The sequence below is a fragment of the Alternaria postmessia genome (assembly GCF_024291825.1).
Source record: "Alternaria postmessia strain BMP 2775 chromosome Unknown scaffold_6, whole genome shotgun sequence".
In the NCBI taxonomy this organism is placed as follows: Eukaryota; Fungi; Ascomycota; class Dothideomycetes; order Pleosporales; family Pleosporaceae; genus Alternaria; species Alternaria postmessia.
Window position 1 is genome coordinate 61,865 of NW_026260079.1, and position 27,549 is coordinate 89,413.

Genomic DNA, 27,549 nt, shown 5'->3' on the forward strand with positions numbered 1-27,549 from the left:
ATGTAGTCGGGTTCTTCTGGCGTTGATGTCATTGGACGAATGCGACAATTCCACGTTCCATCATAACTGAACCCATGAACAAAAGGACTTTCAGTACACATTCTGTAGAGCCCAACTCCTCTGCATGAGCGATTATCCTCTCCGCACGCCCAGCGCGCCTAATCAGATTAAGACTCTGTAGCGCAGGCTAGTGCGGGCTTGTTGGTCCTTCGGCGCCATCGCTTACCCCAATACCTGGGTCGATCATGGTCCAGATTATCAGATGGACCGATAATCGCCGGTGAATGTCACTCCACACAGCAAATCAAGGTAGAGGAGCTCGCTTGCCGCTGCCTTGAGACAGGAAAATTCTACATGATGCAGGGACGATTGCACAAGTCAACCCCTCCTGAGCCTAGTTCATGAGGAGAAAACACATATGCCCCACTTTGCGACACTTTGTGGCCGCCTCCAGCCCCCGTCGAGAACATGAGCTGATGATCTGATAAGTCGGCTCCGAACATGATGGCTTGAGGAGGTGGGGGTCGGAATACTTAGGTCGTCTTATCTGATCTCCGCACGTCGCATCTTACCTCATGTGTTTGACGAGTGCATTCTTGCATCGGCACTAACTTGAATGGTAGCACGAGAGCTTCCTAGGTTCAGTCGTACTCCAAGCAGCTTGATCACCCGTAACAGGATCCGAAAAATTCCAGTCTCCAGTACTCTCCTCGCACGCCATCATGGCAATCTCACTATCAAACTTTCTCCTCCCACTCTCACTACTAATATCAATCACATCCTGTGCGACTGTCACGCATGACTTCGACATAGGATGGGTCCACGCGAATCCCGACGGCCAGCAAACACGACCAGTCATTGGCATCAACGGACAATGGCCTCTGCCACCTATAGTCGTCACGAAAGGTGACCAAGTCATTGTCAATGTCAAGAACTCCTTGGGGAATGAGTCTACGAGTCTGCATTTCCACGGCTTGTACATGAATGGTACTACGCACATGGATGGTCCAGTAGCTGTTTCACAGTGTGGGATCCCCCCAGGTAGCTCTTTTACCTACAACTTTACTGTGAGTTTAGCAATGTTCGAGGGAAAGTGGTCCCAATTTCTTACTAGTACAGGTCAACCAACCGGGCACATATTGGTATCACAGCCATGAGCGCGGCCAATATCCAGATGGTATTCGAGGTCCTTTTATTGTACATGATCCTGAAGATCCATACAAAGATCTCTACGACGAAGAAGTTGTCATAACGCTTTCTGATTGGTATCATGATCTTATGCACAACCTTCTCGCAGAATTCATCAACATCGCCAATCCTTCGGGCGCAGAACCCGTACCTCAAGCAGCACTGTTGAACGACACCCAGAATTTGACTGTCAGCATAGAGCCTGGAAAAACATATCTCTTCCGGATGGTCAATATGGGCGCTTTCGCTGCGCAGTACGTTTGGTTCGAAGACCATACCATGCGCATTGTTGAAGTCGACGGCGTGTACACCGAACCGACGGACGCAGAGATGATTTATATCACCGCGGCGCAACGATATAGCGTCCTTGTCACCGCTAAGAATGATACCAACTCCAACTTTGCTTTTGTCGGAAGCATGGATCAGGACCTGTTCGACGCTGTACCAGAAGGTCTGAATCCAAATGTCACGGGCTGGCTTGTGTACGACAATAGCAAAGAGCTACCAACACCAAAGGCGGTCGAGGCATTCGAACCCTTTGATGATTTTGCTCTGGTGCCGTACGATAAGGAGGGACTGTTTGACCATGTTGATCGGTCAATTACTCTAGACTTGAAGATGGACAACTTGGATGATGGGGCGAATTAGTGAGTTTTCCAAATCTGCAATGCACACTATGTTCTTTGATGATAGTACAGGGCTAATCCAATCCAGCGCTTTCTTCAACGATGTTACCTACGTCAGCCCCAAAGTACCCACGTTATACACCGTCCTGTCCACTGGTCCCAACGCTACAGACCCGACCATCTACGGCAGTAACACAAACGCCTTTGTACTTGCTCAGAACGAAGTCGTGGAGATTGTGCTGAACAACAACGATCCTGGGAAACACCCTTTCCATCTCCATGGCCACGTCTTCCAAGTGGTAACCCGCAGTGCCGATGACGCAGGTTTCTACGACCCAGGCAATGCTCCAGACCCACATCCAACACCCATGCGACGCGATACTATTCTCGTTCGACCAAACGGACATATTGTGCTGCGGTTTCGATCTGATAATCCTGGTAAGTCAACCTTCGAGTATGGAGACATGCGTTCCCGTGCCAGTATAGGTGGGGTGGCTGGTTGGTAGATGACTGGAGACTGACATGAGTTATAGGTGTATGGCTGTTTCACTGTCACATAGAATGGCATGTAGCTTCTGGATTGACCGCCACAATGATTGAAGCACCGCTTGCCATTCAGGACCAGCTCTCCTCTTCCTCGTCAAACAACTCCATCCCACAATCACACTGGGACGTTTGCGAAGCTGGCCGCATACCCACACGCGGCAACGCAGCGGGAAATACAGTTGACTACTCAGATCTTACGGGTGAGAACAAGAGTCCAGGAAGATTACCAGAAGGTTTCACAGCGAGAGGTATTGTGGCGTTGGTGTTTAGTTGTTTGAGTGCTTTTATGGGGATGGGCGTCATTGGCTGGTATGGCATGAGACCTATCAGCGGGTGATGAGTGAGGAAGATGCAGAGAGAGAGAAGGGTGGGTGGAGCTCGATGTGTATGGGAGTAATGATACCAATGTAGAGTACAAAGGAAGCCAATAATATTTTCTGCCAGATCTACGACACGTTTTTGCTGTTCACTGTGGAGTCCATCGGCTTTCATACAGCCAAAATTCTCGAATCTTACAGCCAGCCCAGCGAATGCCCTTCCTCCCAATAGTAACTCCACATATCCGTTCCCGTAAAATCATCGGCATAACTCCTGCCCTTTGTCTTCCCAGCCGCACCCGCACAAACTACCAATGGCAAAAAGTGTTCTGCTCCACCTCTGGGGTGCATAGTGTAAGCCCCCGGCCACTTCCTCCAATGCTCAAACTTGGTTTCCCTCTCCTGGTCGCTCTCTGTCATGGCAGCATCGGTAACGGCCTTACTCCACTCCTTGTTCAGAGCTTTGAACTCAGGGTTTCGCGATGTGCCATCAAACATGAGACGTAGGTTGTGAAAGGTAGCGAAGCCGCTCCCGATGATGGCGATGTTTTGGGCGCGGAGGGTGGAGAGGGCGCGACCGATGGCATAGGACTGTGTGGGGGATTCGGAGGAGAGGACTGAGAGTTGGACTATGGTAGTGGTGGCCGAAGGGTCAATGAGTTTCATGGGAACGAAGACGCCGTGGTCCCATGCTTTAACAGTATATTAGTATGTGCTAAGCCGAAGGGACCTGAGAGGACATACGTCTTTTGGCATCTTTCTCACACTCGATACCGGCTTCCTTCAGGGCTTGCGCTACCTGTTCAGCGACCTCAGGACTTCCTGGCGCATCATGCTTTATCTTGTACGACTCTGGTGGGAAGCCGTAGTAGTCGTACAACAACTCATGCTTGGAGCCGCTGGAGACAGTGACCTTGCTTGTACTCCAATGCGCAGTCACCAGAACGATAGCTTTCGGGGCTTCAGATGTTCCCAGCTTGAGTATCTTGGGCACCTTTGTCTTGAGCGACTTGGTGATGGCGGCGTGCGATGGGTCTCCGAGCAAAGGCATGGGACCTCCGCCGTGCGAGAGCGAGATGACAGGTGCGAGGCGTGTCATGTTGCCGCTGTAGGACGATATTGGAAACTGTTGAATGCCTTGGAGGGGATTGAAGGTCGTGTTGCTGGACGAGAGCTCCGCGGAAGTTGTTCGTTGGAGGCCGAAGAATGTTGCGAGGAACGATGAGGTACGAACGATTTTCATATTCTTGGCTGCGGTAGAGACCGGACGCAGTATATATGCATGCTGTAAAGGAGAGAGCGCCTTGTGGCGCTCGGCATTTGTATTGTTAAGGCATGACTCCGGTGTGTAAGTGGCATGTTGGACGGTTTGTAAGATGTGGTTTGAGAGCGCGGAATTGTGCCGACGAGGCCTCGCGGCGTGTCGGCTTGCGGCTTCCCGATCACGTGGGAACGCGACGACGTGTTCCAGCATCCGAGGTTCTACGCATTTTGAAATGTTCAAGCTTGCATTTTGTCGAGAAGCACACTTGGTAGGCTGTACAGTCGCGAATCCATTCACAGAGTGTATGATGCAGCAGTCATATCACATTAAGAGTGTACGTGAGCAGAGTGTATTATCGTTGATTCGACCACGTGAAGTGCATGTCATGATCAACGTAAGTTCTAAGAGCCATCATAGCCTCAACCAGGGGTATCATATCATCCCATGCCATATCATCCAGGAACTCCTTGCGCCGAGCGACAGAACATCATATACCTAGAGGACATACGGTGCTTTCATGCGTGCAACGAAGAAACATCCCCCGTTGAGGTATGAATACAGCCAGCGATCAGGAACGTCTCAGATGTCGTCTTCAGCCTCGCCGCCTAAGTCACAGTCAGCCGTGTCCAGCAATGTCTCAATCTTTTGTTGAAATAAAACTTACAAGGACCATCACCGCCATCAGCGGAGTTCTCGACAGAATTGTCTTTGACTTCTTCCTCGGATGCCGATTCCTCTTTCTTAACAGCTTTTTTGGGACGTCCTTTAGCCTTGGCTGGCTCCTTCTTCTGATCTGGGGTTTTCCTTCCTTTCTTGGCAGCCGGGACCTTCTTCTTCTTGGAGTCTGACTTGTCGCCCTCAGATTTTTCGGTGGCAGAGGGAGGATCAAGGTCTTTGGCGCTATCTTCGGCATCCTCGGGGGCCTCATCGGTTGCTTTGCGCTTCTTGACGACCTTGACAGGAGCTTGGGGCTTGGGCCTAGGCTCTCCACCAGCAGGAGCTGCGGAAGCAGCGACACCAGCCTGTCCAAGGAAGGCGGCGAACGAAGCATGGCCCTCAGCAGCCTTCTTCTTTACCGGCGGCCCTAAGCGATGGAAAATGATGTTAGTATAGATTTGAAGTGCAGGTTGACAAGAAAGAGCCCGTTTTGTCTGGGTCGTATTCCTAGACACGTAGACATTCCCTGAAGGTATACACCGGTTTCTACGTTGCACCTCCAGCTACAACGTGGCCGGGTGTACCTCGAGGGTAACTCTGACTGGAGAACACTTTGAGTAGTGTCATTAATGAAAGGTTACGTACACATCTTCTTGAGAGAGCCAGCAGTGTTGCCGGTCAACGTAGCCATAATGTCATAGTCAAATTTATCTGGAGCAGTGGAACTGACAAAGGCAGCAGCCAAGAGCTTGGTCTCCTTGTTTGTGAAGCCTACCAAAAGGGCGTCGGACTCTCCGGCAGCGGCGTCCTTCTTAGGCGGCATTGTGAAGATGTAGTCGTTAGGTGTAGAAGATAAGAAAGAAGTCGTGAAGCTGCAAATGCGGACAGAAGAAATCGGTGACTCTGAGTAGAAGGAGAGAAAAAGGAAGCTGTTGTGAGGCAACGGAAGCGGGGTCGTTATGTTTGGAAAACGACGCAGTGAAGTCGAAATTCGTGCACGCGGTCAACGGGAGATTGCACCTGGACTGCCATATCCGGATTCCAGCGCTCTGATTCGCCGAAGCATCGTCCTCATTCTGCTCTCACCTGTTCGAGGTGAGAATGAACTGCGTCCTTCGCTCCGCATAGTGATGTCCCAATGCGGAAGTCCCATCCAAGGAGTAGTTCAGGACGTGTGCTTACACGAAACAGTAGTATCTTTGAGTAATAGCCGTGAACATTGAGACTTACGCTGAAGGTATTCATGAACATCTATATTATCAACTTGAGAGAAAAGCCACAGCGTACACCTTTAGTGTACTTGTTCTTCAGTACGGTGCAATTCAAACAACGAGGTTTTCCGTATTGCGGCTCGAAAAATAGGGTATACTTTTATGACTGAACTTTTAACATAGTTGTGACATCCTATGCTGGAGATTATGAATGAGGAAAACATGGCGAGAAAGTATTAATCGCCTCAGAATGTACAGAAAATCGATGTATAGAATCAGTGACATGGCGTGTTAAGGAAACATGTTCACGAATGTGCTTTCGCCGCGTGTACTCTGATATCATCCCGGGTGACATTGCTGTTGGTCATGGATATATGGAACAAAACGTACCGAAGCGGAGCAAGAAGGTTGCTCGTATTGGAATAGCAACGGGATATCCTTCCGAGCCGGGCGAAGTACAGGGTGACGGAAGGCAATATCGACAATCAAGTTACGGACCGACCTACTTATCACATTGTCGGGGTTCGCGATGCAGGCATGATACGATGTAGCGTCTGGGGCCCCACCTTCCGATGCAGCACACGAATAGGCAGCGTTGGCGCGAGCTGCAAGCGTCCAGACGACGTTGTCAAGGTGCCGAGTCGACGTGTTCACGTCTCGGTGCGGCGCAATTGAGGTTGAGCAAGTCGGCGAGGAAGAGGCATAATCAGTTATGATAGGAGATAGAGTTGCTGCGGGGTGCCTGGCAGCAGCACTACCGTGGCGCTCGTAACGCAGGGCACTGCATGATGCAGTATACAGTGGGATGGTGGCTGGGGTAATGACAGGAGGAAGCAATATGCGCAGCCAGCCGTCTGGGCAGCTGGATTGCTGGGAACGCTAAGGAATATGGCCGACGGGCCCTGGGCAGCGGTCAGAGAGGCAGGACGGGAAGACGAGGTCTAGACGAAGCGGAGGAAGCGGTTGGAGCGGTATGCAGCAGCAGTCGGGAAGCCGGTGGCACTGCGTCGTCGAGTCTCGATGTCGAGCAAGTGGAGGCACCTCCGGTCAGTGCAGGCGGTGCATGTCTAGGGCCAAGTAGTGCTCAGAGCGGTAAACGGGCATGCCGCAGCCTGTGTGGCAGTTCTGGCGTCTAATGGCCGCGCTGGGGGAGGAACTGGCTGCAGTGCACGACGGTTTCGGCTCGAATGCGCGTCTAGACAGGAGGATCTGCGACCAGCGTTGAGCGGGCCGTGCCAGGTACAGGCGCAATTTTTGTGCTCAGTGTCTCGCAGTGCTCGCGTACTCGACGACGGGACCGTCGACACTAGCTTTCCAATTTCTATATTTCCTACTTGGTTGCTATTTCCGTCGCTCCCTGAGCTGCTTTCTTTTTTGTATAACACGCCTCCTCGCACCTGCCAAACGCCTCCTCCGCTCCTTCCTCCGTCGCCAGCTCTGCCCCTCACCATCCCCGCGAAGAGACGTCCGCCAAACGAGACGACACTGCCGATCTTCTGCAGCTCCTTCACACGCGCTGAAGATACATCGGCCCTTTTCAACCACACAAGCCAAAATCCGGCTTTCGTCCCTCAACCGTTAACGATCGCCGTCATGTCTTCCCACCCGAGTCTCACCAGCACGTACCGTGCGCGCGCCTCCCTCCCCACGACTGGACCCCTGGCCTCGTACCTGCTGAGCCTGATATCCGTCAAGCAGACCAACCTCTGCCTCTCCGCCGATGTCGAGACGTCAGCCGAACTCCTACAACTGGCAGAAGATGTCGGTGACTCAATCTGCCTGCTCAAGACGCACTGCGACATTGTCACCGACTGGTCCGACAGGACAGCCCAGGCACTGAGGGAAATTGCAAAGCGCAAGTGGTTCCTCATCTTCGAAGACCGAAAGTTTGCGGATATTGGTGGTATGTCACGCTGGAGCCTGTAGTTCCTACCGGGCAATTGTCCCTAATGCACCCGTAGAAACCGTACAGAAGCAGTACACTTCTGGACACCACCGAATCGCACTCTGGGCCGAGATCACCAACGCCCACGTCATCCCCGGCCCAGCCATCGTCACCGCGCTCGAGAAAGCTGCCGAAGCGACCATTGCCAAGTACAACACATCCGTAAACACCGAGATTTCTGCCACGCGACAATCCAATGGCGCCGACGATGACGATGAAGAAGAAGAGCCTGTGGCACGCGATTCGGCAATCGAGTCGCCAATTGAGATGGAGGGCGAAGAGAGACGGCTGAGCATCAAGGCTGCCGACCGGAAGCACAGCGTTGTGAGCGTGACAACTTCGATATCCATGCGGACGGAGAGCATATCGCCCCGTCCAGAGCCCAACGCCAACGGCGAAGAAGTCTTCAACCTAGACGTAGCTACCGAGCTCGTTCGTCTTGGCCCACCACCCTTCCTCCGCTCCCTCCTGTTGCTTGCGGAGATGAGCTCCGAAGGCCACCTTATGACACCAGAATACCAAAAGAGGACTGTCGAGATCGCTCGAAGCCGTCGCGAGTTCGTCATGGGCTTCATTGCTCAGCGCAGCTTGAACACTGAGCCAGAGGACAACTTCATCACCATGACACCGGGCTGCCAGCTTCCGCCGCCGGGTCAGGAAGGCAAGAAGCTGGGCGACGCTTTAGGCCAGCAATACAACACTCCTCGCAAGTTGATCTTCGAGCAAGGCTGCGACGTCATCATCGTCGGACGAGGCATCGTGCGCGCTCAAGATCGCAAGTCAGAAGCAGAGAGATACCGAAAGGCCGCCTGGTCAGCCTACGAGGAGAGGATCAAGAAGGCATAGACGACTCGTCTATGAGGCCTACAATAGTCGATTTATACCCTTGCAACTTGCAGTTCCAATATTCTGCCTGCGGCATTCGTGCACTCTGGTGCAAATCCAAATACAACATTATCAGATGAAGGTCATATATGGCGTTGGATATCTTTTCACATGACATGAAAACACATACTATGGCGTTGCGATATGCTGGTCGACGAGTTATGATAATGCCAAATGACCGTAGACGGATGCAGGTTTACGATATGATTAGTACCACCATGAGATATTCATTGCCTTGGAAAACATACAAAACCAAAGATTTTTTGCAATCCCTCACCTAAATGAAAGTGGAGTAGAAAGCATGTCTGGACCAGGTCAAAGTCGCGTGTGGTCAGGGCTCGCGGAAATGTGTGGGGAAATAGTCGGAGCTCGGTCTTAACGCCAAAAAGTTCGCGACTCTTTCGTCGCATGCGACAGCTTCCATGTCACTCTACTACGAAGCCGCGGCGCTCCTCGCAAACACAGAGAATACCGGTGGATCTCTGAAGTCGCGGATATACAACAAAAAAGACTTGAAGAGCACACCAGGCCAATTGTTTGCCCTCATTGCGGAAACGTCAAAATGGTCCATCGTGCTCAAAGATGTGATTGAAAAGACAAGATTGCTTGCAGAGGAGCGGAAGGTAGCTTATCGTCAAACATGTTGAATTGCGCTCATTCACTGACCATGTCTTGTACAGCTTACCCCAATACTTGCTCTTCTTCTTACACACGACCTGCTGCTTGCGAAGAACGGCGTTGCTGCAGCCACCAACCATGTCCTTAAACTCGCAATAACTCGACACAAAGCCCGCCTAAGCGCTGAACTCACCAAAGCCCGCATACGATACGGATACGCGACTATAGAGGCTTTCAGAGAGGCTGTGAACGACGGCGAGCTTGACAAGGACGACAGCGATGCGCCCAAGAGTCGGCACCCACGGTGGGTACGCGTCAACACTGTAAAGACGACGTTACAGCAACAGCTTTCAACAACATTTGCCGGGTTTGTGAAGACGAACGATCTGAGCGAAGTGCTATCTGCGCCTAAGAAGTCGAAAATATACTACGAAGACCCGAACATACCAAACCTACTTGCCCTACCGTCCAAGATCGACCTGAGCAGGTCGATCGCGTATACCAAGGGTCAGATCATATTCCAGGATAAAGCTTCATGCTTTCCTGCCTATCTGTTAAATCCGCAGCCGGACGATGGCGATGTTATCGACGCGACAGCGGCACCAGGAAATAAGACAACGCACCTAGCGGCTATCGTATCTGACAGGAGACAACCCGGTAACGAACAAAAGGTCATAGCATTCGAACGCGACAAGGGCAGGTCTTTCACTTTGCAGAAGATGGTCAAGCTCGCGTCAGCGGACAGTATTGTTCAGGTCAAAGGCAGTAGTGATTTCATCGCTGCGAAGCCTGGGGCTGACGAGTACGCCAATGTGGGTGCTATATTACTCGATCCAAGCTGTTCTGGTACCGGTATAGTTGGGCGAGACGACGCTATCAAAATGCACCTACCAGAAGCGCCGAACAGCCGACCAGTGGCGCCAAAGCCCGAGAAGAAAGATAAGAAGCGAAAACGAGATGATGAAGCAAGCAAGGCTGAGGCTTCAGCAACCCTTGACTTGGACATGGATGACTCAACCCCTGAAGAGACAGACACATCAATGCAGGGCAAGCTCTCTGAGCGGCTGGCAGCTCTATCATCTTTCCAGCTCCACATCCTCACCCATGCTATGCGATTTGCGAGCGCACATAAAATCACCTACTCGACCTGTTCAATTCATTTCGAAGAAAACGAGGGCGTTGTCTTCCAGGCATTAGCATCTTCTATTGCAAAAGAACGGGGATGGTCAATTCTGAAGCGCGATGCTCAGGTCGAGGGAATGAAGAAGTGGCATAGACGAGGTGTTTGGGAGGACGAGAAGCTAGAAGTTGATGTAGATGAATCCTCGAAGAGTGATGTGCTAGAAGCTTGTATTCGATGCGACAAGGGCACGGAAGAAGGTACGATGGGTTTCTTCGTTGCTGCCTTTGTTCGAGATGGTAGCGAGGACCCGACACGAATTACTGATGCTGTGATTGCCGGAGATGAGGAATGGAATGGGTTTAGTGGTGATGAAAAGGTTGAAGAGAAAGTAGAGCCTGTAGAGACAGGGACAGTGCAAGGGTCGGAAAAGAGGAAGAAGAAGAAGCGCAAACACTGAGGAATGAAATCCGATAGCGTAGCCTACCCAGGCAGTCGTTAAAAACTCAGGGAAAGAGCAGCTTGTGTTGTGACTCTCAGATGAATAGTATACTAGGGCCTTGAACAATTACCCACAACTTCTTCTCATTGCGCTATTCAATAGAGCAGTCTTACCTATTTTTCCTTTTGCCAAACTCTCCACACGCAGTCGATGCAACACAATCCTGTACACTGATTTCGCTGATCCATCATGACGCAAACCGTCCGTGACAGCCTGTCCAGTCCGCGAACTGTGTCTACTGCTACCATCCCAATCACGCCTCCAGCGCAACCCGATCTCTCCCGTCCAAGATTGAAACACATAGCGAGATGGATCCGCGATGAGCTGGACTTGCGTGTCGCTCGGGATGGTCCCAACGTCCTTCATCCGGACGATGTGTTGACTCTCCACGAGACCCTTGTCGCTCTCCAACATGCACAAAACATGACGATTTCCGTCTTACGAGCGACCGGAATACACAAAGCTGTTCAAGACATTGCAGGCGTGGCGACGCGATGGCCCAGCAGATTATGCGACGACTGCGACAAGATAATCGACATATGGACCGCGAAATTTGGGCCGTTCAGTGAAATACATCCGTTTTTATACGGGAGAGGAGGACGCCTCGAAGGGGTTGCGAGTATACATGAGTACTCCCAGGAGGTATGCAATGGAGGCATACACCATCTTCGACACTGAACTGATGGTTGTCGGCTGTAGGCATTGCTCAAGCGGTGGGCTGAAACATGTCCTGAGAAGATTCATCCCAGGCGCTCACACAGGCTGGGTGACCTGGGTTTCGTAGCTGGCCAGTACATCTACTGACGCTCCGTTCCGATAGTTGTTTATGCTGATCGTCGTTGCAGATGGTGGATCAACCCATTGTTCGCGCACCATGCTGGCATCATCGGGCTCGAAGCTTGTAACGGTGGCACGACGTACGACAAGCACGGCGCCTATGCTCTACTACTCAAGGATACAGGTGAGATCGAAGCCGCATCTGAACAGCGCTTCACCTATCGCGTACCACAAACCGACAAAGGCAAATTTCGTCTGACCTCTGCCACTCCCAAAAGCCGTGATCCTGTAAGAGTACTTCGCAGCCACAGTATCAACAGCGTTTGGGGCCCGAAGGCCGGTGTAAGATATGAAGGCTTGTATAGCGTCAAAGGATGGTCCATAAAACAAGCAAAAAGTAGTGATCTCGCCGGCGAGCAATGGAAGGAAGGCGATATCCTATTCGACGTCAAATTCGAACGTACAGACTCCGTACCTATGGATGTAGTCACCAAACGACCTACCGCAACCGAAGTAGACGACTACGCCGAATACAAGCGACTTCGCAAGGTGAACCGAGACGGAAAGCGTAAGGAACCAAGCGTGGTACCTATTAAAGATGATTTCTCGATACCCCTCAAAACTGCTCCTCCAGTGCTCCCAGCGCCTCTCCCGGTCGTCGAGGATACCTCTTTGAACTCTCGCCGCAAGGCTGTCTTCAAACATCTCCACTTCGACGAAGAAGCCCACGTCCATATGCTCGAGAAAGAAGTCATACTCTCCCCCAAATCCATTCCAAAGACCGACCCTCTTACCCTCGCAGCCACAACAGCGGGTAAAAGCAACACCCTCGCCGTCCCCGCATCACTCATCCGCACAAACACTCATCATCATCAAGGACACAGAAAACCCGATAATCCACAGAGCGAACAGCGCGGAAAAGCTAGCCCAGTTGGCTCAAATGCCAGTAGTGCACACACATCCATCAGCACATTCCCTGGAATCAACATCCACGAAGTGGCACCCTGGATCAATTATGACGTTGGACTCACAGTTCCTTCGCCAACAGAAGATGAAACCGTTGTCCATCAACGACCAATCATCACGCAGTCTATTGCTACAGAATCGATCAAGACGATTGATACCAGATCGTCTGTCAAAATGGGTGGCACATCGCGCAGCAATTCTGGGACGGTGAGACATATGGGTTTGCCAAGCGCCTCTGTCAACGAGAGTGATCGTGATGATTACTATCATGGAAACAGAAAAGATGGAAGTTTCAAGGATGGCCTTAGTCCGCACAGTACTTTGAAGAAAGACGGAAACAAACGGAAAAGTATTTTGGTCAAAGGCAGACATTCTACGGCTAAACTTTTTGACGGGGTTGTCGATGTGAAGAGAAAGAAAAAGAGGCGTGATATTGAGTCGACAGGTCTAGATGGTGGTGGTGGCAGTGTGGTGTTTAGAGATCCTTTCGAAGAAGATCGTCTTAACAGGGATCCTTTCAAAGACTTCGACTTCAGTACATAGACACATGCAACAACGTCCTATACCTAACACAAATACCATTGTTGAAATTCTTCCAAACCCGTACGTCATAGCGGATCCAGCTATCGAGTTCGCTAAGCGATGCAACCAAAAAAGTTCCAGGTCAGCGGAATACCACTAGCACGAAAGTCGCAGTCACCAGTCCCATCCAGCTATGTTGCTGCGCATTATGTGCTGCATGGTTGTCTAGTGGATGGGGCTCGTGTTCACTAATCAATAATCGTCCGTGTCCCGGTTTCTACCGAAAAGAGCCCGCACGTTGACCGGGCGCTTATACTTTGCGGGCTCTGTGGAGGCTGTGGAGGCTATGACATACCGTGGCATGGATTGTGGAGAAATCAGCATGCCGTTTTTCCCGCATCGTGACTTTTTACGTAGTTGTGCCTGGGCCAAGGATCGGGACGGCTGCGCCCGTGATCGGTATATGCAATATGCCGGAAAGAGCAACAGATTCACAAACAATGCATAGAGAGGTAACGTTGGCACAAAACTCTTTTGGAATGTTCAATGTACGGGGGTATCGAATTTGCTGATGCAGGAATGTAAAAACTCAATGACTTTACCCACTTCATTCGCTGTAATCACCGAGTAGCGAAAAGAAGAAAGTGTGCTCATCCATCTCTTCCTCCTCTCATGTCATCTTTGGTTCAATATGACTTAACGAGACGCCATGCTGGCTCTTCTCGCCTCGAGAACCGCGTCCTCATGAGTGGGAGGACCCTCGTAGTTCTTCTTTCCCCAGACAAAGTACCAGATAGTTGAGACAACAACGACGGCGGCGAGAACGACAGAGGCGTAGTTCATCGATGCTGGTGTGACGTCGCGGAAAGTAGGCATGCAGAAGAGAGGAGTGGCGAGAGCGGACCAGGCTGTTATGTTTGTTAGAAATTGGTTACCAAAAGAATCGGTCACAAAACTTACCAAGTGCAACAACGTTGCAGAAGGTACCGAGCATGCCAAGGTGGAACGCGCCGTCCTTGACTTGCTTACGACCAGTCATGAGCGAAACGAAGATGGGGGCAGCGTAACTCAGGGTCAGGCAAATGACACCGACACCGGAGAAAGCGTTGAAAGCAGCGGCAGCACCGAAGTAGATGAGACCGAGAGCGATTTGAACAACCATACTCAGCATCATGGCGTTGAGCGGAACATCGAGGTTCGTGTTGACAGTCCTCCACAGCTTGTAGCCGGGAATAGCACCGTCACGAGAGAAGGCCCAGGTAGCCCGGGAGGCAGCGGTGGTGCACCCGATACCACAGAGGAAACCGAGGACCAGCAGAGGAATGAGCAGACCAATGGCACCACCGGGGGAGCCTACAGCATCCCTGATGATAACAGGTGTCGGCTGGCCGGAAAGTAGTCCTGCAAGCATGGCTTGGTCGGGAAGTACGAAGACGAGAGGGATGAGGAAGACCAGGCCAGCAATGGTGTTCAAGGCGACGGTAGCGACCATGGCCTTGGGGACCTGGGTGGCAGGCTCACGAACCTCTTCGCACATACTGTACACTGTTAGCGTTTGGACAATCATCATTTGACATTACCGCATGTAGACACGTCAAATGTCGCGATGGAGTGTGTTGCTTGGGAGGGTCGCATAGGAAATGTCGCTTGGGAAGGTCGCTTGGGAAATTTGCATTGGGCAAAGAAAATCTGCTTCAAGTTGCTTGGGCAGAGTAGGGGAGGCTCACGAGATGATCATTCCAGTCGATGAAGTCGCGTAGGCTGCGTGTAATAGTCCGACCATGAAAGACCATCCTGGGACCCATCCGGAGTTGGAGGGATCGAATTCAGTGAAGACGTATTCGGCGCTGTGGCGTCCATTCTTCGCAATGGCAAGGATGCATACGATAATGGCAATCACACCAGCAAAGGTCCAGAAAATGGCAAAGGTCTAATCGTCTGTAAGTAACACATCCAGTAGTCGCTTGGGGGGTTTCTCACATCCAACCATGGTAGGTATTTGTTTCCAAAGGCAGACACAGCGTTGCAAATGAGTGTGATGCCAAGGAAGATGAGGAAGACCTGATAAGCTGATCCTTCCATGATACCAACACCAGGTTCGCTTTCGTAGACATTGACGCATGCCACAAGGAAGAGCGCGGTAGCAAAGTTGACTGAGAGAGTAATGGTAATGTTGCCAACTACGAAACACCAACCACAGATCCACGAGGCGATTTTCCGATAGGCGGGCGGCGTGATCATGAAGGTCTGGTAGTAGACACCACCAGAGGTCGGGTAGACACTGGTGATCTCACCGAGAGATGCGGCGACAGCGAGAATGATAAGAGATACGGCGAGCCATCCCCAGATGATGTTGGTGGGACCTCCACCGACTACTGGGTAGTAGAGGGTTGTTGCCAAACCATAGGGAACCGAGGCCAAGACAAAAGACATGAAGGCGACCTGGAGAGTAGATCGTGACCGAACCAACTCGGCCTTGTAGCCCATGGCAGCTAGGAGGTTGTCGGCATCGGCGGGAACGACATCGTCTCCAGATCCAGAGTAGGTGTTGCCCAACTTGGTCTCCTTGTCAGACGCGCCGTTGCGAAGGACAGAGTGGTCGTGCTCAGCGGCGTACGCATCTGACTGCGTGCCATACCTGTAGTCGGACATGAGGGGCGTGTCGCTATCGTCCGTGGTTTGGGGGTCCGGGGAGAGAAAGTGACTGTGATAATTGTCGCAAAGCAAAACTCTGAGAGAGGTCACTACGGCGGATCAGCGCAGGCTTTGAAGGGCTGCAGAGGGACGTCAGTCGGCGCATGGTCCAGGCCCGCTAGCCACCTTGGAGGCAAGACGGCTCAGACTACCCACCCGAATTTCAGATGGCAACAGACGCCGAGCTTGGCGGGCCAATTGCTGATGCTAGGTGACCGGATAGGGCTGTTTTACAGCGCCGAGAAAATCACCGATCGGGTGGGAACTATGGTCTAATGCATCCGCGTTCCGTCGCTTAGGTGTTGAGGTTTTTTCCAGAAGTGGGCCAGAAGCTGAGCCGCTGTCTGCCGACGAAAACCCGGTGAGGGAAGGGCCCTGAGCTGGTCCCTGAAGCATGTCGCAAGACACTGAGCCTCACTCGGGTGCGCAGAGTTTGCAGGGCAATCGCTGGTGAACGCGTGGGGGGAGGGTGAGGTTGGGCGTGACTTTGACAATTGCAGATTTGCGCAGCCAATGGGAGTCGCCGAGGGCGTTTGGCGTGCGTCGCGGGCGTCCACCTCGGCTTAGGAGCCGTATTCGTGGATACGGTCCGGGGCAATGGTCGCGTGTGCATTAACGCGCTGGGCAGGTTTGCGGAGTGTATAGATAGGGGAGAGATGGAGACGGAGATATCAACATGGAAGGGTGGAGTCGTGTTTGCTGCTACCAAGAGCTGTTCCTTTGCTCCTTCCCTTTGTCTGTGCCTTCCTTCCGGTGGGAAAACGCGCCCTAGGATGTCGAATGCGGTAATAGTGGTGCCAGGCTTGTCGTCTAGAGGCGTCTTTTAGTGATATAAAATGGAAATGCGTCATGTTCGACAGCCTTGCATTGGAAGCTGTGTAACGTTGCCGCCATGCATCACGAGATTGTCGCCCTCGAGGAGCATCAGCAGCCCCTCCCACTTGACGGCTTCAGCTTCCCCGCCACCATTACGCACAGCCTGACAGCCTACGCGACGACGTCGACGCGCGAAGAGCTCCACTCGCGCATCCGCAATGCCACGATAGTCATCACGACCACTATCAAGCTAGATGCCGAAACATTGCGCCCCAGTGTTACTCCAAACCTCCGCTACATTGCCATTTCTGCGACGGGAACAGACCCTGTGGACCTCGACGCCTGCCGGGCCCGCAACATTCGTGTTACAAACTGCCCTGGGGCCAATATCGACGCTGTTTCGGAACATGCCATAGGCCTGTACTTTGCCGCCAGACGACGAACCGTGTTCCTAGACCGCGTTACTCGTGCGCAGCCTAGCGAATGGAAGACCAAGGGTAGTGTCAACCAGCACATGCGCCTGCCGGATGGCATGCCTCCGATGACCTGCAAAGATGAGGTTATGGGTGTTATCGGCTATGGGGGCATAGGTAGGTCTCCATGCCCTAATTGGGATGCGAGATCCTGAGCTGACGACGAGGAACGATAGGGAAGCGAGTGGCTGCGCTCGGGCAAGCATTGGGCATGCGCGTGCTTATCGCCAGTCGAAAGACACCGGCGACGCCTCCCCTCGACGGCGGACTACCACTGCCAGCCCCAGATGCTTCAGACGACCGCATACCTTTTGACGATGTGCTCCGTAACTCCACCGTCCTTGTCCTATCCCTGCCGCGGAACCCCGAGACGCTCAACCTCATCTCCACCGCAGAGCTCGAGAAGATGCATCCATACACCGTCTTGATCAATATCGCGAGAGGCGGCATAGTGCACGAGGCAGCCGTCGTGCAAGCCTTGAAGGAACGGCGCATAGCGGGTTATGCTACCGACGTGTATCAGGTGGAACCTGTTGGTGGACCTGAGGATTCACCGCTGCTGGAGGAAGACATAAAAGATCTCAACATTACCTTGAGTCCTCACTTGGCGTGGTTCTCGACAAGGTCAATCAAGAACCTTGGTGAAATTCTGAAAGAGACCATCGAGGGATATGTGAGCGGCAACGACATCAACGTCATTCTCTGACAGCATGACCCATAACGTACACAGTAGAGGCGCCGACACTATACTTCTGTCGCTGACCTTGGAGCAATTCTAACACATAGATATCTTGCGGCACCGACAGCCACCGACGACTTTAGCAACTTTCTGCGTCACGCCACGGAATCGTGTTTGACTATGCTCCTGACGAAGCATGGACTTTATTAGAATTCAATCATTATGCTCTGTGGCTTGACCCTTGGATCACCCTAGGAATACCACAAAAGTAACCTATGATTCCGAGTCTATGTGTACTTTGGTATTCTTTGGTGACTTGAACACGACAAGATAGACGAAGGATACGTGCGGCGTCGTGGTTATATGTTCTGAGCAGTCCCGAAATGTACAAAAGTGAACCGGATACGACGCGAAACCATCCGGTTTGGACTCTTCACTCTTCACTCTTCACTTTCATCTCACGACATGTATCTTCACCGCGCGTAATTTTCTCAGGGTTCTTCCCCACGCGATCCATGGATGCCCGCTGTGGGACTTCGCTACCATTGATTGCACTGCGAAACGCCCATTCAGAGTATGCAGTCGTCTTCAGACCCTCAACAAAAAGACGTTCAGAGCCTGGTACTAGCTTCTGCCGTCACGTCCAATTCGGCTGCAGGTGGATTTTGTCAGGCCTTGGCGCCGTAGCCGTACCCTGCGTACGAGAATAGTCTACTTCACGCCTTTTCTTACCCTCTGCCGGGCTGCCACAAGTGTGATTGGTATCCTGGTATTTTAAACAACCTGCTCCATGCTAACGGCATAGTAGTTGATCGCGCAAAATGGCGTCGCCAGACGAACTTTCTCCTACCAAGCCGTCCGGTATGTTCTACACATGCCAGAACGACCTTCGGATTTCACATTTCCTGTTTCCCAAGGTTGGTGAAGAAAGCGCCAAAGCTTTTCACCTATACCTTCAGAATTGGGGAATGAAGCTCCCTACCCTCCACGAAGGGTATGCGCAACTGCTAAACCTACAAGCGCTGTTCTGGCGGAAAGTTACCGGTATCGACGAGATGGATTATCAGTCTTCGAGGCCTCCAAATGACAATCAGACATACCGTTGGACAGACGGTCAGGATTTGGCGGAGCACAGGGAGTATGTTCTACATGCGCTCGAAGGTAGAGGCTCTGGCAAAGTGTATCAAACCAAAGGTGATCTCGTCTTCATCATTAGAGATGATTCTAAGAAAGGTTGCGACAATCTTTCCTGCCCAGGAGTAGGAGAAGACACACTTCAAAGAATCAAGAGGAGCCCTCTTTCCATCACACTTGAACCACTTCTTGATTGGGGAACCGTCTCGCCGGCTTCTGACATGTGCGTGGCTTCTGGTAAAATCATCGCTTTTCGCCGTAATGGACCGAGAATGAATGATCCTTTGTGGACTCAGCAGGTCAAAAAGTTGGTACCTAAGCAGACACGCACCTACTGCTTGGACTGCCTGGAAGAGCTTGTGAACCGACGGGAAGAGGCGCAGTCTACCATCAACCGGTCCGCGGGTCAGTCTCAACAAGCTAGATATCACCATGTTCCTGCTCGACCTATTCAGCGTCCAACTTCTAGGAGCGAACTTTACGATATGAGGGAGGGCAGCGAGTCGGACGATGCCTCGAGCTGTGAGGTGCTGGTTTCCTCGACTGCTGGCTCGCTACAGCTCGATGGCGTGATTGAACAAACTCCCTACACAGAGTCCCGTAACTATGCACCCGCCAGGATGAATGACCGCGAGAGCTCTTGGGCGGTTGAGCACAAGACGGGCTTCGTTACGCATACAATGAGCGGCAAAGAACTATCTCGTTCACAGCGCCTTCCAGGTCCCTACTCTCCACCAGTCGCTCATAGCAGAGTTGACAGCGTCCACTCCCATTCATCGACTGGCAGCTCTTCTTATTACCCTCTCCCTTCCCGCAACTTTCAACTGTTGACTTTGGGATCATCAGAAAGCTCCGCTTTGGTTTACCGAGACCCTACATCAGTACAGCAAAACGAATACAAAAAACTGGGTAGCGCAATCCTCCTGGAGAACAGTGTACCTGATTTTGGGAGTGGTCATCGCGAATTTGGCCGTGACGTTGAAACCAACCTTGTCTGTCGTTTCTTCACTAATCACCGAATAAGACGCGAAAATATGACAAAAACCGAGGACACCAATATCTGCAACACCTTCACAGTAGTGAATCCACACGGTCCTCTAACACTCAAACGCTCGGTCAAGACCAACAACATAAATTACGAAGAGTTGAATCTGAGTGATGATGCGTCTGACGCTGTAAATGAAGACGCCGATCCAGACACACCGGATGGGGAATATACACCTACCAAGAGCGAGGGAAAAGCTAGGCCAAAGTTTGTATCGCCGAATAAGAAGAGAAAAAGACCAAGCCCGCCGTCAAAGCCCACAGTGAAAGCACAACAATTCTACGCACCCGTCTACCGCAAGCACGACCCAACCACCGACGGCTCACCACCCTTTAGTGTCACTCAAGCAGCCTTCGAGACATACAACAAACACTTGCCCGTAAAGAGCGACCTAATCTGCTCCTGCCACAAGCCTGCGCGTACGAATGAGGTTCCAATCACGCAATGCGTGAACAAGGGTTGCAAAGTAGGCTGGTACCACAAAGATTGCCTAAGCACACGTGGCAAGTTACAAGCTAGACATGGAACCTACCTCTGTGAGCAATGCCAGAATGAAAACTACTATGCGGAACTATCTCGAACCAATGGGTGGTCTGGAAAAAGATTGGTGCAAAATGAGGTTGCGATGCCTTTTACTGGGCACGAGATGGCAGGAATACTTGGTAACACGGGTAACTTCCAGGCTGTCGCGAATCCGTATGGTCTTGCAATGTCAGCTACAAGTAACGCGCTCTCCCCTTTTGCTCAACCGTTCATTCCGGGTATTACGGCTGCAACAGATGCTGCGGTTTCGAGTCGTCTGGCGGTGGGCTCTGAGCCTTCTCTTGGTTTGGAGACGTCGCGCCCCTACTTTGTTACGGAGGCTTATACTAGGGCGGGCGAGTACCAGCATGTTGCCGATGAAGCGTGGGAGAATGCGCAGATGTGTGGGCACTACTCTGATGAGTGAGATGAGGAGATGCCTGAGGGCAATGAGGAAGACGAGAATGCCACTGAGTTGTGATAAGATTCTGCATGACCTTCATGGTATAACGCGGAACAAACAATTTGGAACTAGGTTATTCCAAGACGAATGCGTATTGCTTCACAAGTGCTTCGTACAAGTCAAATAGAAAAACCAATAGACTGTTCTGTTCTGTATTTTTGACATCTATCTCGGCACAGGAAGGGTTTAGTCCACCCTTCCGATCATCGATAGCAGTACCGCGATGAATAAAGACTGTATAATAGCTGAGAAACGCCGTCAGAATCACATTCGGAAAATGAGAATTCGAAGCTGCCCAGGGCCGCAAGCTCACAGAGAACATATATTCTGCCTGGCGAAGTGAAGAAGCTTGGTGCGCGCGCACGAAAAACGGGCGAACTATTCAGTTACGTCATCCGTACTGCAACAACCACCCATGCCATACCTCGGGCTGCAATCGGCTGTACCCGCTTTAGCTGCAGGGTCTCGGGGTATGCGGAGTGACATGTATATCCGTAGTTAGACGTATAGATTGAGCTAATGTCCTCTGTTCAACTTGATCCATCTTTGTCGGGGATCTAATCATCCAATTATTGCAATCCAAACTCAAGAAAAGTAATACGATTCGCTTGCTCAACTGAGAATTATGACTAGCTCACAGAAACGAGTTGGACTCATCGGTCTCTCGGCCAAAGGGTAAGTATGCATTTGGAACTGTATCATACGATAGCTCAATTGACGTCAACGTTCAGATCATGGGCGTCCAGCTCTCATCTTCCCCACCTCCAGCGCACCCCTCACTATACTATTACTGCTCTCCAAAATAGCTCTCTTGACTCAGCCAAAGCATCAGCCAAACAGTACTCTCTAGACTCGGTTTCCACCCACGACTCCCCCAATTCTATTGCTCAGGATCCCAATGTAGACATCGTAGCCGTCAGCGTCAATGTACCCCTACACTACGCGCTCATCCGTCCCGCTCTCGAGGCAGGGAAAGACGTATTCTCCGAATGGCCCTTAGCGCGGAATTTGAAAGAAGCAGAGGAATTGACTGCTTTGGCTCAGGCAAAGGGCGTGAGAACGATGGTGGGCTTGCAAGCCCGTCAAAACCCTTCGATTCTCAAAACAAAGGAAATCGTTGAGTCAGGAAAACTAGGGAAAATCTTGGGGACGACGATGTTCGGTCATGTAAGAATATCGTCAATCACATCCTTCAGATTTGAATGACAGAAGAGGGATGCATTGGCATGAATAAACTTGCTGACGAACAACAGGGCATGATATTCGGCGGCACAATTTTTCCCTCCCATCTATACATGCTCCCAGTCGAAGCAGGCGCAAATGTCCTCACCATTCCCTTTGGTCACGCTGTCGACGCGCTCTGCTACGTATTTTCTAGCGAACTCCGCTCAATCTCCGCCGTGCTATCGAACCGCTACCCAGAACTTGAGTTGATCGATGAGAAGACCTACCAGCCCAAGGGTGAGAAGAAAAGTAAAACTTCCCACGACTTTATTTCCATGACTGCAGAACTTGTCAACGGAGGCGGCAACGTAGATGTCAATTACGCTCCGGGTTTGTCGCGCAGTGGACGAGATTTCTACTGGGAGATTATCGGATCCGAGGGTACACTTGTCTTAGAAGGACCGAAGATGGGTGGACATGTGCAGATGTTCCAGCCTACTGTCAAGATCGCACTGGGTCAGGAAGAACTCAGAGAAGTTGAAGTGGAGAAGGCTGAGGATACGTCGTTTAATGTGGGGAGGGCCTGGGATGCGTGGGCTGGGGAAGGTGTAGGCAGTGTTACGACCTGGGAGGATGCTGTTGTTAGGCATAAGATGATTGAGGCGATCTACAGAAGTGCGGAAAAGGGTACCAAGGAGGATTATGTGTAGGCTATCATAAGTCGCTCTGGTTCAGAGGGTATAAGGCGGTTCAGAAACGTTGGTAGCTCTCGGGAGACAGGACAAATGGATAGAGTTTAGCGTGGAAATCTTCGGCTGTGGCGTCTCATGGCAAAACATCTACATCATACCTTCCCGCCCATCAGAAATCTGTCTGTTACAACCCATCACAATTGTAAGAACAGCCTCGAATATACATCGGTCTTGTTCTCCAGCATCACGCACCCAATTATAGAATCTCCCGCTCTGACAAGAAGATCATAATGCCCGCCAAGCCGACGCTAACTCGCATCCGCTTTTTCTTACGTTATAGTTAGCAACGCCGCCTAGCAACCTCGAGCTGTTAGTCAAGTCCCTTATGAACCGTGATGTCAGAGGTTCAGGTTTTGTTTGCACCTCATGGTGACCGCCGAGCGAAGATGGGGCGAGCTTCTGTCGGCTCCATCTCCACTCGACCACCCTAGCTACTACCTGCGACGAACTTTAGGCTTGGTGCTTGTCAGAAGCTTGTCTCCCAAGAAGCCTTGCACTTAGAGGTTATTGTTCCCTGGTGTACTGTGACAGCAAGGTCGGTTTCACCGTATTCGACGTGTACCCTGCGAATAGCTGCGTTGTCCCGTCTTCTGGCCATACGACTCGCACTCAAACTACGACAGAGAAAAGTTGCAACCAGAGCGAAGAGTGTGAAGGCGTGTGTAAGCAACTGGGTGACTGATGCTTAGTCGCCATCTTTACATCCGTCGATACAGCTTATAAGCCAGACCGGCAACGCTAGCTCCGTCTTCGCCTTGGCTTATCGTCCGTGGCCATGGCTTCCCCAACATCAACTTCGAGGTCTTCGACAAGTCTGAGCTCGCAAGCTGTCGACGAGAAGCGCGATCGACCATTGAGTCCAGATATCTCAGGAACACATCCTTCACAGCCAGATTCGAAGTCTAGTCCTACGTTCATATCTTGGGCCTCATCGACCGACTCTTCGAATCCTTTCAACTTCTCTTCCTCGAAAAAATGGCGCACGACGCTTCTAGCCTGTACCATGACATTCGTCGTACAAGTCTCAGGAACAATGCTCACATCCGCCGCCGAGCAAATCAACACCAGCTTCAATATCAGCGACGAGGCATTCCCACACTCCTACTGGCCAGTGTTGAGTTGGAACCTGGGAGGCGCCGCAGCACCGTAAGTATCTCTGTGCGAACTGCATGTGAGACACATACTAACTTTGTACGCTTACATTTAGACTCTTGGGACTGCCTTTGATGGAGAACTTTGGGGTACGGTGGAGTTATCTGGTCATCTACGCAGTTCTGATCATCTTCATCATTCCACAAGCGTTAGCCAAAAACTTCGCGACAATCATTGTAACGAGGATCATTACAGGTTCTTGCTCGGGTGTGCTTGCCAATATAACGTCGGGCATTGTGAGTGATATATGGAAAGACGGAAGAGCGAAGAGTTTCGGTACCTCACTTTACATTTTCGCCCTGCTTGCGGGTCTTAACATGGGGCCTGTTTTCGGGAGTTTGGTAGTGCAGTATACGACCTGGCGATGGTGAGTCATGCTCTGGCTACTGCCTTCTCTACTTTAACTAACCTAAATGTAGGGTCTTCCTAAGCCAGATCATCTTCTATAGCGTCCTTATACCGGTGCTGTTCTTCCTCCTCCCCGAGGTTCGACCCGATGTCATCCTCACTCAGCGTGCACGTCGTATTCGCGCAGAGACTGGAAAAGAGGTGTATGCACAGGCGGAGAAAGAGCATACAAATTTTGGTGAGATCCTTAGGGAGACGCTTGTCAGACCCACACGCATGCTCTGTACCGAAGGCGTAGTTCTGTCTTTTGGAATGTGGAGCGCTTTCTGCATCGGCACAGCGTTCATGTTCACACAGTCCATCGTGCAAGTCTTCTCGGAGTTGTACGGCTGGTCTTTCTTCGGCACGGGTCTTGTGCAGTCCGCAGTCGTGATTGGGGAGCTTATCGGCCTTGTCGCATCCCTAGTTCAAGATCGAATCTACTTCGCATCCGCGAAACGCAACACGGATACACCAGGAAAACCGATTCCTGAAGCACGACTCTATCTCAGTATTCCAGCTTCGTTTATTGGTCTAAGTGGCGGACTGTTCTACTTCGCGTGGACGTCCTACGCTTCTATATCATGGATTGTACCTAGTATATCGCTCGCCTTTGTTGGTTTTGGTATGTTCTGCAGCACGGCTGGAGTGACGACGTATGTGGTTGATGCGTACGCAAAATACGCTGCTAGTGCCATTGCAGGCATTGCATTCCTTGAGAACTTCATGGCAGCGTTCTTACCGCTTGCAACCCAGAGTATGTACCGTACGTTGGGCTTCCAATGGGCGAGTAGTTTGTTGGGCTTCATTGCATTAGCACTGAGTTTCATTCCTTTGATATTGTTGAGATTTGGGAAAAGCATACGTGGAAAGAGCCCATTCATGAGTGAAGCGGGGTACGAAGATTGAGTGTTAAGATCGTTTGATGATTGTTAAATATCAAGACAAAGAAGAGAAGACGTATCTTGCTTGTGGACAGCCCTGGCGTGTTGTGAACAAGAACCCATGTGTAACGCATCATTCGGGCGTCGGCAGGTGTGCCACTCTTCATTTCATCGCCGGAGCCAGCGCGATTGCAGAGAACCTCAGGTCGCCACCTTTCTCAGACTCGATCCTCATCAGACGTCCAATGCCCTTCTCCAGCGCCGCAGGACTAAGCACATCCTCATCCTCGTTGAGCACACCTCGGTCGAGTGGACCCATACGACCACCTTCGAGTTCCCACAAGTGGCCATCTTTTGCTTTGACGAACGCCACGAAATGCTGACCGAGATGATACTCCTCTATTGCTACAGGTGCTTCTGTGTCTCCAAGTTTTGCTGCGTCTGCGTGAGCCTTCTCAAATGCGTCAGAGTCTTCGAGCAATTTCGCCCGCTGCCAGATGGGTTTTGGTAGCGCATCATCGCGGATCTTAGCGAGGGTCGAGGATGGCTGGATGTGCTGTGCAGCTTCGCTGTTGAGGAGACAGTGCACCAAGCCTATGCTTCCGCAAGCGTTGCCTATAGTTTGCTTGAACCATATGACGGGTTCTGTGTCGCCCTTGCCCTCATACTCAGATTTGTCTCTGTCTTCTACCGTTCGCGCCTCATCCCATGTAGGCGTCAGAGGTATGATAACGAGTAGTGCTATGGCTGGTCGCGGGATGAAAGCCAGCATGTCCGGATCAGTAAGTGAGTAGACATCGTAGAAAGAGAGCGCATTCGTGTCCAGACCGAGGTTTTGAGCCAAGGAGTTCATGACTTCTGGGTTGTTCTCAAGAACAGTAAACATCTTTTTTGGCGTCATGTTGGTGGTAGTTGCGACAATTGTAAATCACAGATGATCGAGACAAGCTGGCTTGTGTTTGATGGCAGGTCTGAGATTATCAGTCTTAATGAACACGCTGGATACCAGGCAGCGATGAGACGCGTAACAGCTAGCCTCGTTGTTCATTGGTGTAGGCAGCCACTGCAGGTACGCTGCAGGTAAGTCAAAGGGCGCGCAGGACAGACCCTTGCCGAAAGTGGAGAAGGCTCAGGCCCGCTCAGAGGGGAGGGGAATGAGACCCTGCGCTAACCCTGAGCTAAGTGCGGGGCATTCACTCCCGGCAGCAGCAGCATTCCATCAAGCTCCAGATGATACAACATCGTCTCGTATGCTGATGTATTGAGACCTATCTTATGCATGTATGCCGTCTTGCTCTAGTCGAAGGGTGCTTCCCCGCACGCATCTAACGTCGCGGACCTCCGAGCAATCTGAAAGCTTTGGTGGCTTCCGCCGGCTCTCCGCAGTAGTAAAGTCCAGCGCTTATACTTACGCCTTTTTACCCACCACACGTATCTATATAGCTGCAGTAGAGTCTCCAATATCAGACACTTGAATCCAAACTTTCCAAGTAAACAAGTAAAGAGGACAGCCAACCCCGAGCCTACCATTTCACGCTACCGAACTGCCCAGCCCATCATGGACGACGAAGCCCGTCAAGCAATGGCAAGCATGAAGATGCCGCGCCGTCCTATAAACTTCGTTTCTGCGAAGTCGGGGGAGATACTCAAACTAGGACATATCACTTGCAGAATCATGGAAGACGGATCACGAACAGACAACCGCATAGGCTCAGCAGAGTTCACGCTACCTCCGAACACGGCTGGCCCACCAGCACACTGGCACGAGATGCACGACGAGACATTCCTCGTCACACAGGGAATGGTGCGGGTACGTCTTGACCTACCCTTCCTGTCTTTTTTTCTTAGATCAAAAGACTAACACTCGAGATAGTTCCACGCCCCCGACGGCGCCCAACACGATGCCCACGTCGGAGATTATGTTACCGTACCTATCCGCGCACCTCATACTTTCTCAAATCCTACAAACGAAGAAGCCAAGTTCTTCAACACGTTCACGCCGGCGTTCTACATCGATTACTTCAAAATCCTGGCTGAGATAAGTAAGACAGATGACAAGATGAGCAAGGAGAAGAACATGGAGGTCATGAGCCGGTTTGCGACAATACCTGCGAAGGAAATGCTGGAGGAAAAGAAATAAGAAAGGGAGGTTCTCTCACTAAATCGATAAGAGGATTGTATTAGGAATGGAATCGAGCGCATCTCATACGCAAAAAAGGCTGCCACAAACAAAAAATAGA

The 27,549-nt window shown here is 51.4% G+C and overlaps 13 protein-coding genes across 13 annotated transcripts; 9 read left to right on the top strand and 4 right to left on the bottom strand.

Moving 5' to 3' along the window:
* Positions 1–722: 722 nt before the first annotated feature.
* J4E82_001531 (uncharacterized protein) lies at positions 723–2,697 on the top strand (the record flags this gene model as incomplete). The annotated part of the gene is made up of 4 exons (XM_051727841.1): positions 723–1,067; positions 1,120–1,835; positions 1,903–2,252; positions 2,348–2,697. The coding sequence occupies 4 exons, from the start codon at positions 723–725 to the stop codon at positions 2,695–2,697; spliced, it is 1,761 nt and encodes a 586-aa protein (XP_051592196.1).
* A 175-nt stretch (positions 2,698–2,872) lies between these two features.
* Positions 2,873–3,920, bottom strand: J4E82_001532 (uncharacterized protein; the record flags this gene model as incomplete). The annotated part of the gene is made up of 2 exons (XM_051727842.1): positions 2,873–3,369; positions 3,422–3,920. 2 exons carry the CDS (start codon positions 3,918–3,920, stop codon positions 2,873–2,875), a joined length of 996 nt encoding a protein of 331 aa, XP_051592197.1.
* Positions 3,921–4,520: 600 nt separating this feature from the next.
* On the bottom strand, positions 4,521–5,421 carry J4E82_001533 (uncharacterized protein; the record flags this gene model as incomplete). The annotated part of the gene is made up of 3 exons (XM_051727843.1): positions 4,521–4,546; positions 4,606–5,025; positions 5,244–5,421. The coding sequence occupies 3 exons, from the start codon at positions 5,419–5,421 to the stop codon at positions 4,521–4,523; spliced, it is 624 nt and encodes a 207-aa protein (XP_051592198.1).
* A 1,981-nt stretch (positions 5,422–7,402) lies between these two features.
* Positions 7,403–8,600, top strand: J4E82_001534 (uncharacterized protein; the record flags this gene model as incomplete). Its single annotated transcript, XM_051727844.1, has 2 exons — positions 7,403–7,712; positions 7,771–8,600. 2 exons carry the CDS (start codon positions 7,403–7,405, stop codon positions 8,598–8,600), a joined length of 1,140 nt encoding a protein of 379 aa, XP_051592199.1.
* A 461-nt stretch (positions 8,601–9,061) lies between these two features.
* J4E82_001535 (uncharacterized protein) lies at positions 9,062–10,837 on the top strand (the record flags this gene model as incomplete). Its single annotated transcript, XM_051727845.1, has 2 exons — positions 9,062–9,262; positions 9,320–10,837. The coding sequence occupies 2 exons, from the start codon at positions 9,062–9,064 to the stop codon at positions 10,835–10,837; spliced, it is 1,719 nt and encodes a 572-aa protein (XP_051592200.1).
* Positions 10,838–11,068: 231 nt separating this feature from the next.
* On the top strand, positions 11,069–13,165 carry J4E82_001536 (uncharacterized protein; the record flags this gene model as incomplete). The annotated part of the gene is made up of 3 exons (XM_051727846.1): positions 11,069–11,521; positions 11,579–11,670; positions 11,725–13,165. The coding sequence occupies 3 exons, from the start codon at positions 11,069–11,071 to the stop codon at positions 13,163–13,165; spliced, it is 1,986 nt and encodes a 661-aa protein (XP_051592201.1).
* A 675-nt stretch (positions 13,166–13,840) lies between these two features.
* On the bottom strand, positions 13,841–15,796 carry J4E82_001537 (uncharacterized protein; the record flags this gene model as incomplete). The annotated part of the gene is made up of 4 exons (XM_051727847.1): positions 13,841–14,052; positions 14,105–14,682; positions 14,872–15,074; positions 15,125–15,796. The coding sequence occupies 4 exons, from the start codon at positions 15,794–15,796 to the stop codon at positions 13,841–13,843; spliced, it is 1,665 nt and encodes a 554-aa protein (XP_051592202.1).
* Positions 15,797–16,730: 934 nt separating this feature from the next.
* On the top strand, positions 16,731–17,833 carry J4E82_001538 (uncharacterized protein; the record flags this gene model as incomplete). The annotated part of the gene is made up of 2 exons (XM_051727848.1): positions 16,731–17,244; positions 17,304–17,833. The coding sequence occupies 2 exons, from the start codon at positions 16,731–16,733 to the stop codon at positions 17,831–17,833; spliced, it is 1,044 nt and encodes a 347-aa protein (XP_051592203.1).
* A 794-nt stretch (positions 17,834–18,627) lies between these two features.
* J4E82_001539 (uncharacterized protein) lies at positions 18,628–20,934 on the top strand (the record flags this gene model as incomplete). Its single annotated transcript, XM_051727849.1, has 1 exon — positions 18,628–20,934. The coding sequence occupies one exon, from the start codon at positions 18,628–18,630 to the stop codon at positions 20,932–20,934; it is 2,307 nt and encodes a 768-aa protein (XP_051592204.1).
* A 661-nt stretch (positions 20,935–21,595) lies between these two features.
* Positions 21,596–22,844, top strand: J4E82_001540 (uncharacterized protein; the record flags this gene model as incomplete). The annotated part of the gene is made up of 3 exons (XM_051727850.1): positions 21,596–21,645; positions 21,702–22,137; positions 22,224–22,844. 3 exons carry the CDS (start codon positions 21,596–21,598, stop codon positions 22,842–22,844), a joined length of 1,107 nt encoding a protein of 368 aa, XP_051592205.1.
* Positions 22,845–23,889: 1,045 nt separating this feature from the next.
* Positions 23,890–25,334, top strand: J4E82_001541 (uncharacterized protein; the record flags this gene model as incomplete). Its single annotated transcript, XM_051727851.1, has 3 exons — positions 23,890–24,032; positions 24,094–24,405; positions 24,458–25,334. 3 exons carry the CDS (start codon positions 23,890–23,892, stop codon positions 25,332–25,334), a joined length of 1,332 nt encoding a protein of 443 aa, XP_051592206.1.
* A 138-nt stretch (positions 25,335–25,472) lies between these two features.
* On the bottom strand, positions 25,473–26,210 carry J4E82_001542 (uncharacterized protein; the record flags this gene model as incomplete). The annotated part of the gene is made up of 1 exon (XM_051727852.1): positions 25,473–26,210. One exon carries the CDS (start codon positions 26,208–26,210, stop codon positions 25,473–25,475), a length of 738 nt encoding a protein of 245 aa, XP_051592207.1.
* A 657-nt stretch (positions 26,211–26,867) lies between these two features.
* Positions 26,868–27,449, top strand: J4E82_001543 (uncharacterized protein; the record flags this gene model as incomplete). The annotated part of the gene is made up of 2 exons (XM_051727853.1): positions 26,868–27,119; positions 27,183–27,449. 2 exons carry the CDS (start codon positions 26,868–26,870, stop codon positions 27,447–27,449), a joined length of 519 nt encoding a protein of 172 aa, XP_051592208.1.
* Between the last annotated feature and the right edge of the window lie 100 nt (positions 27,450–27,549).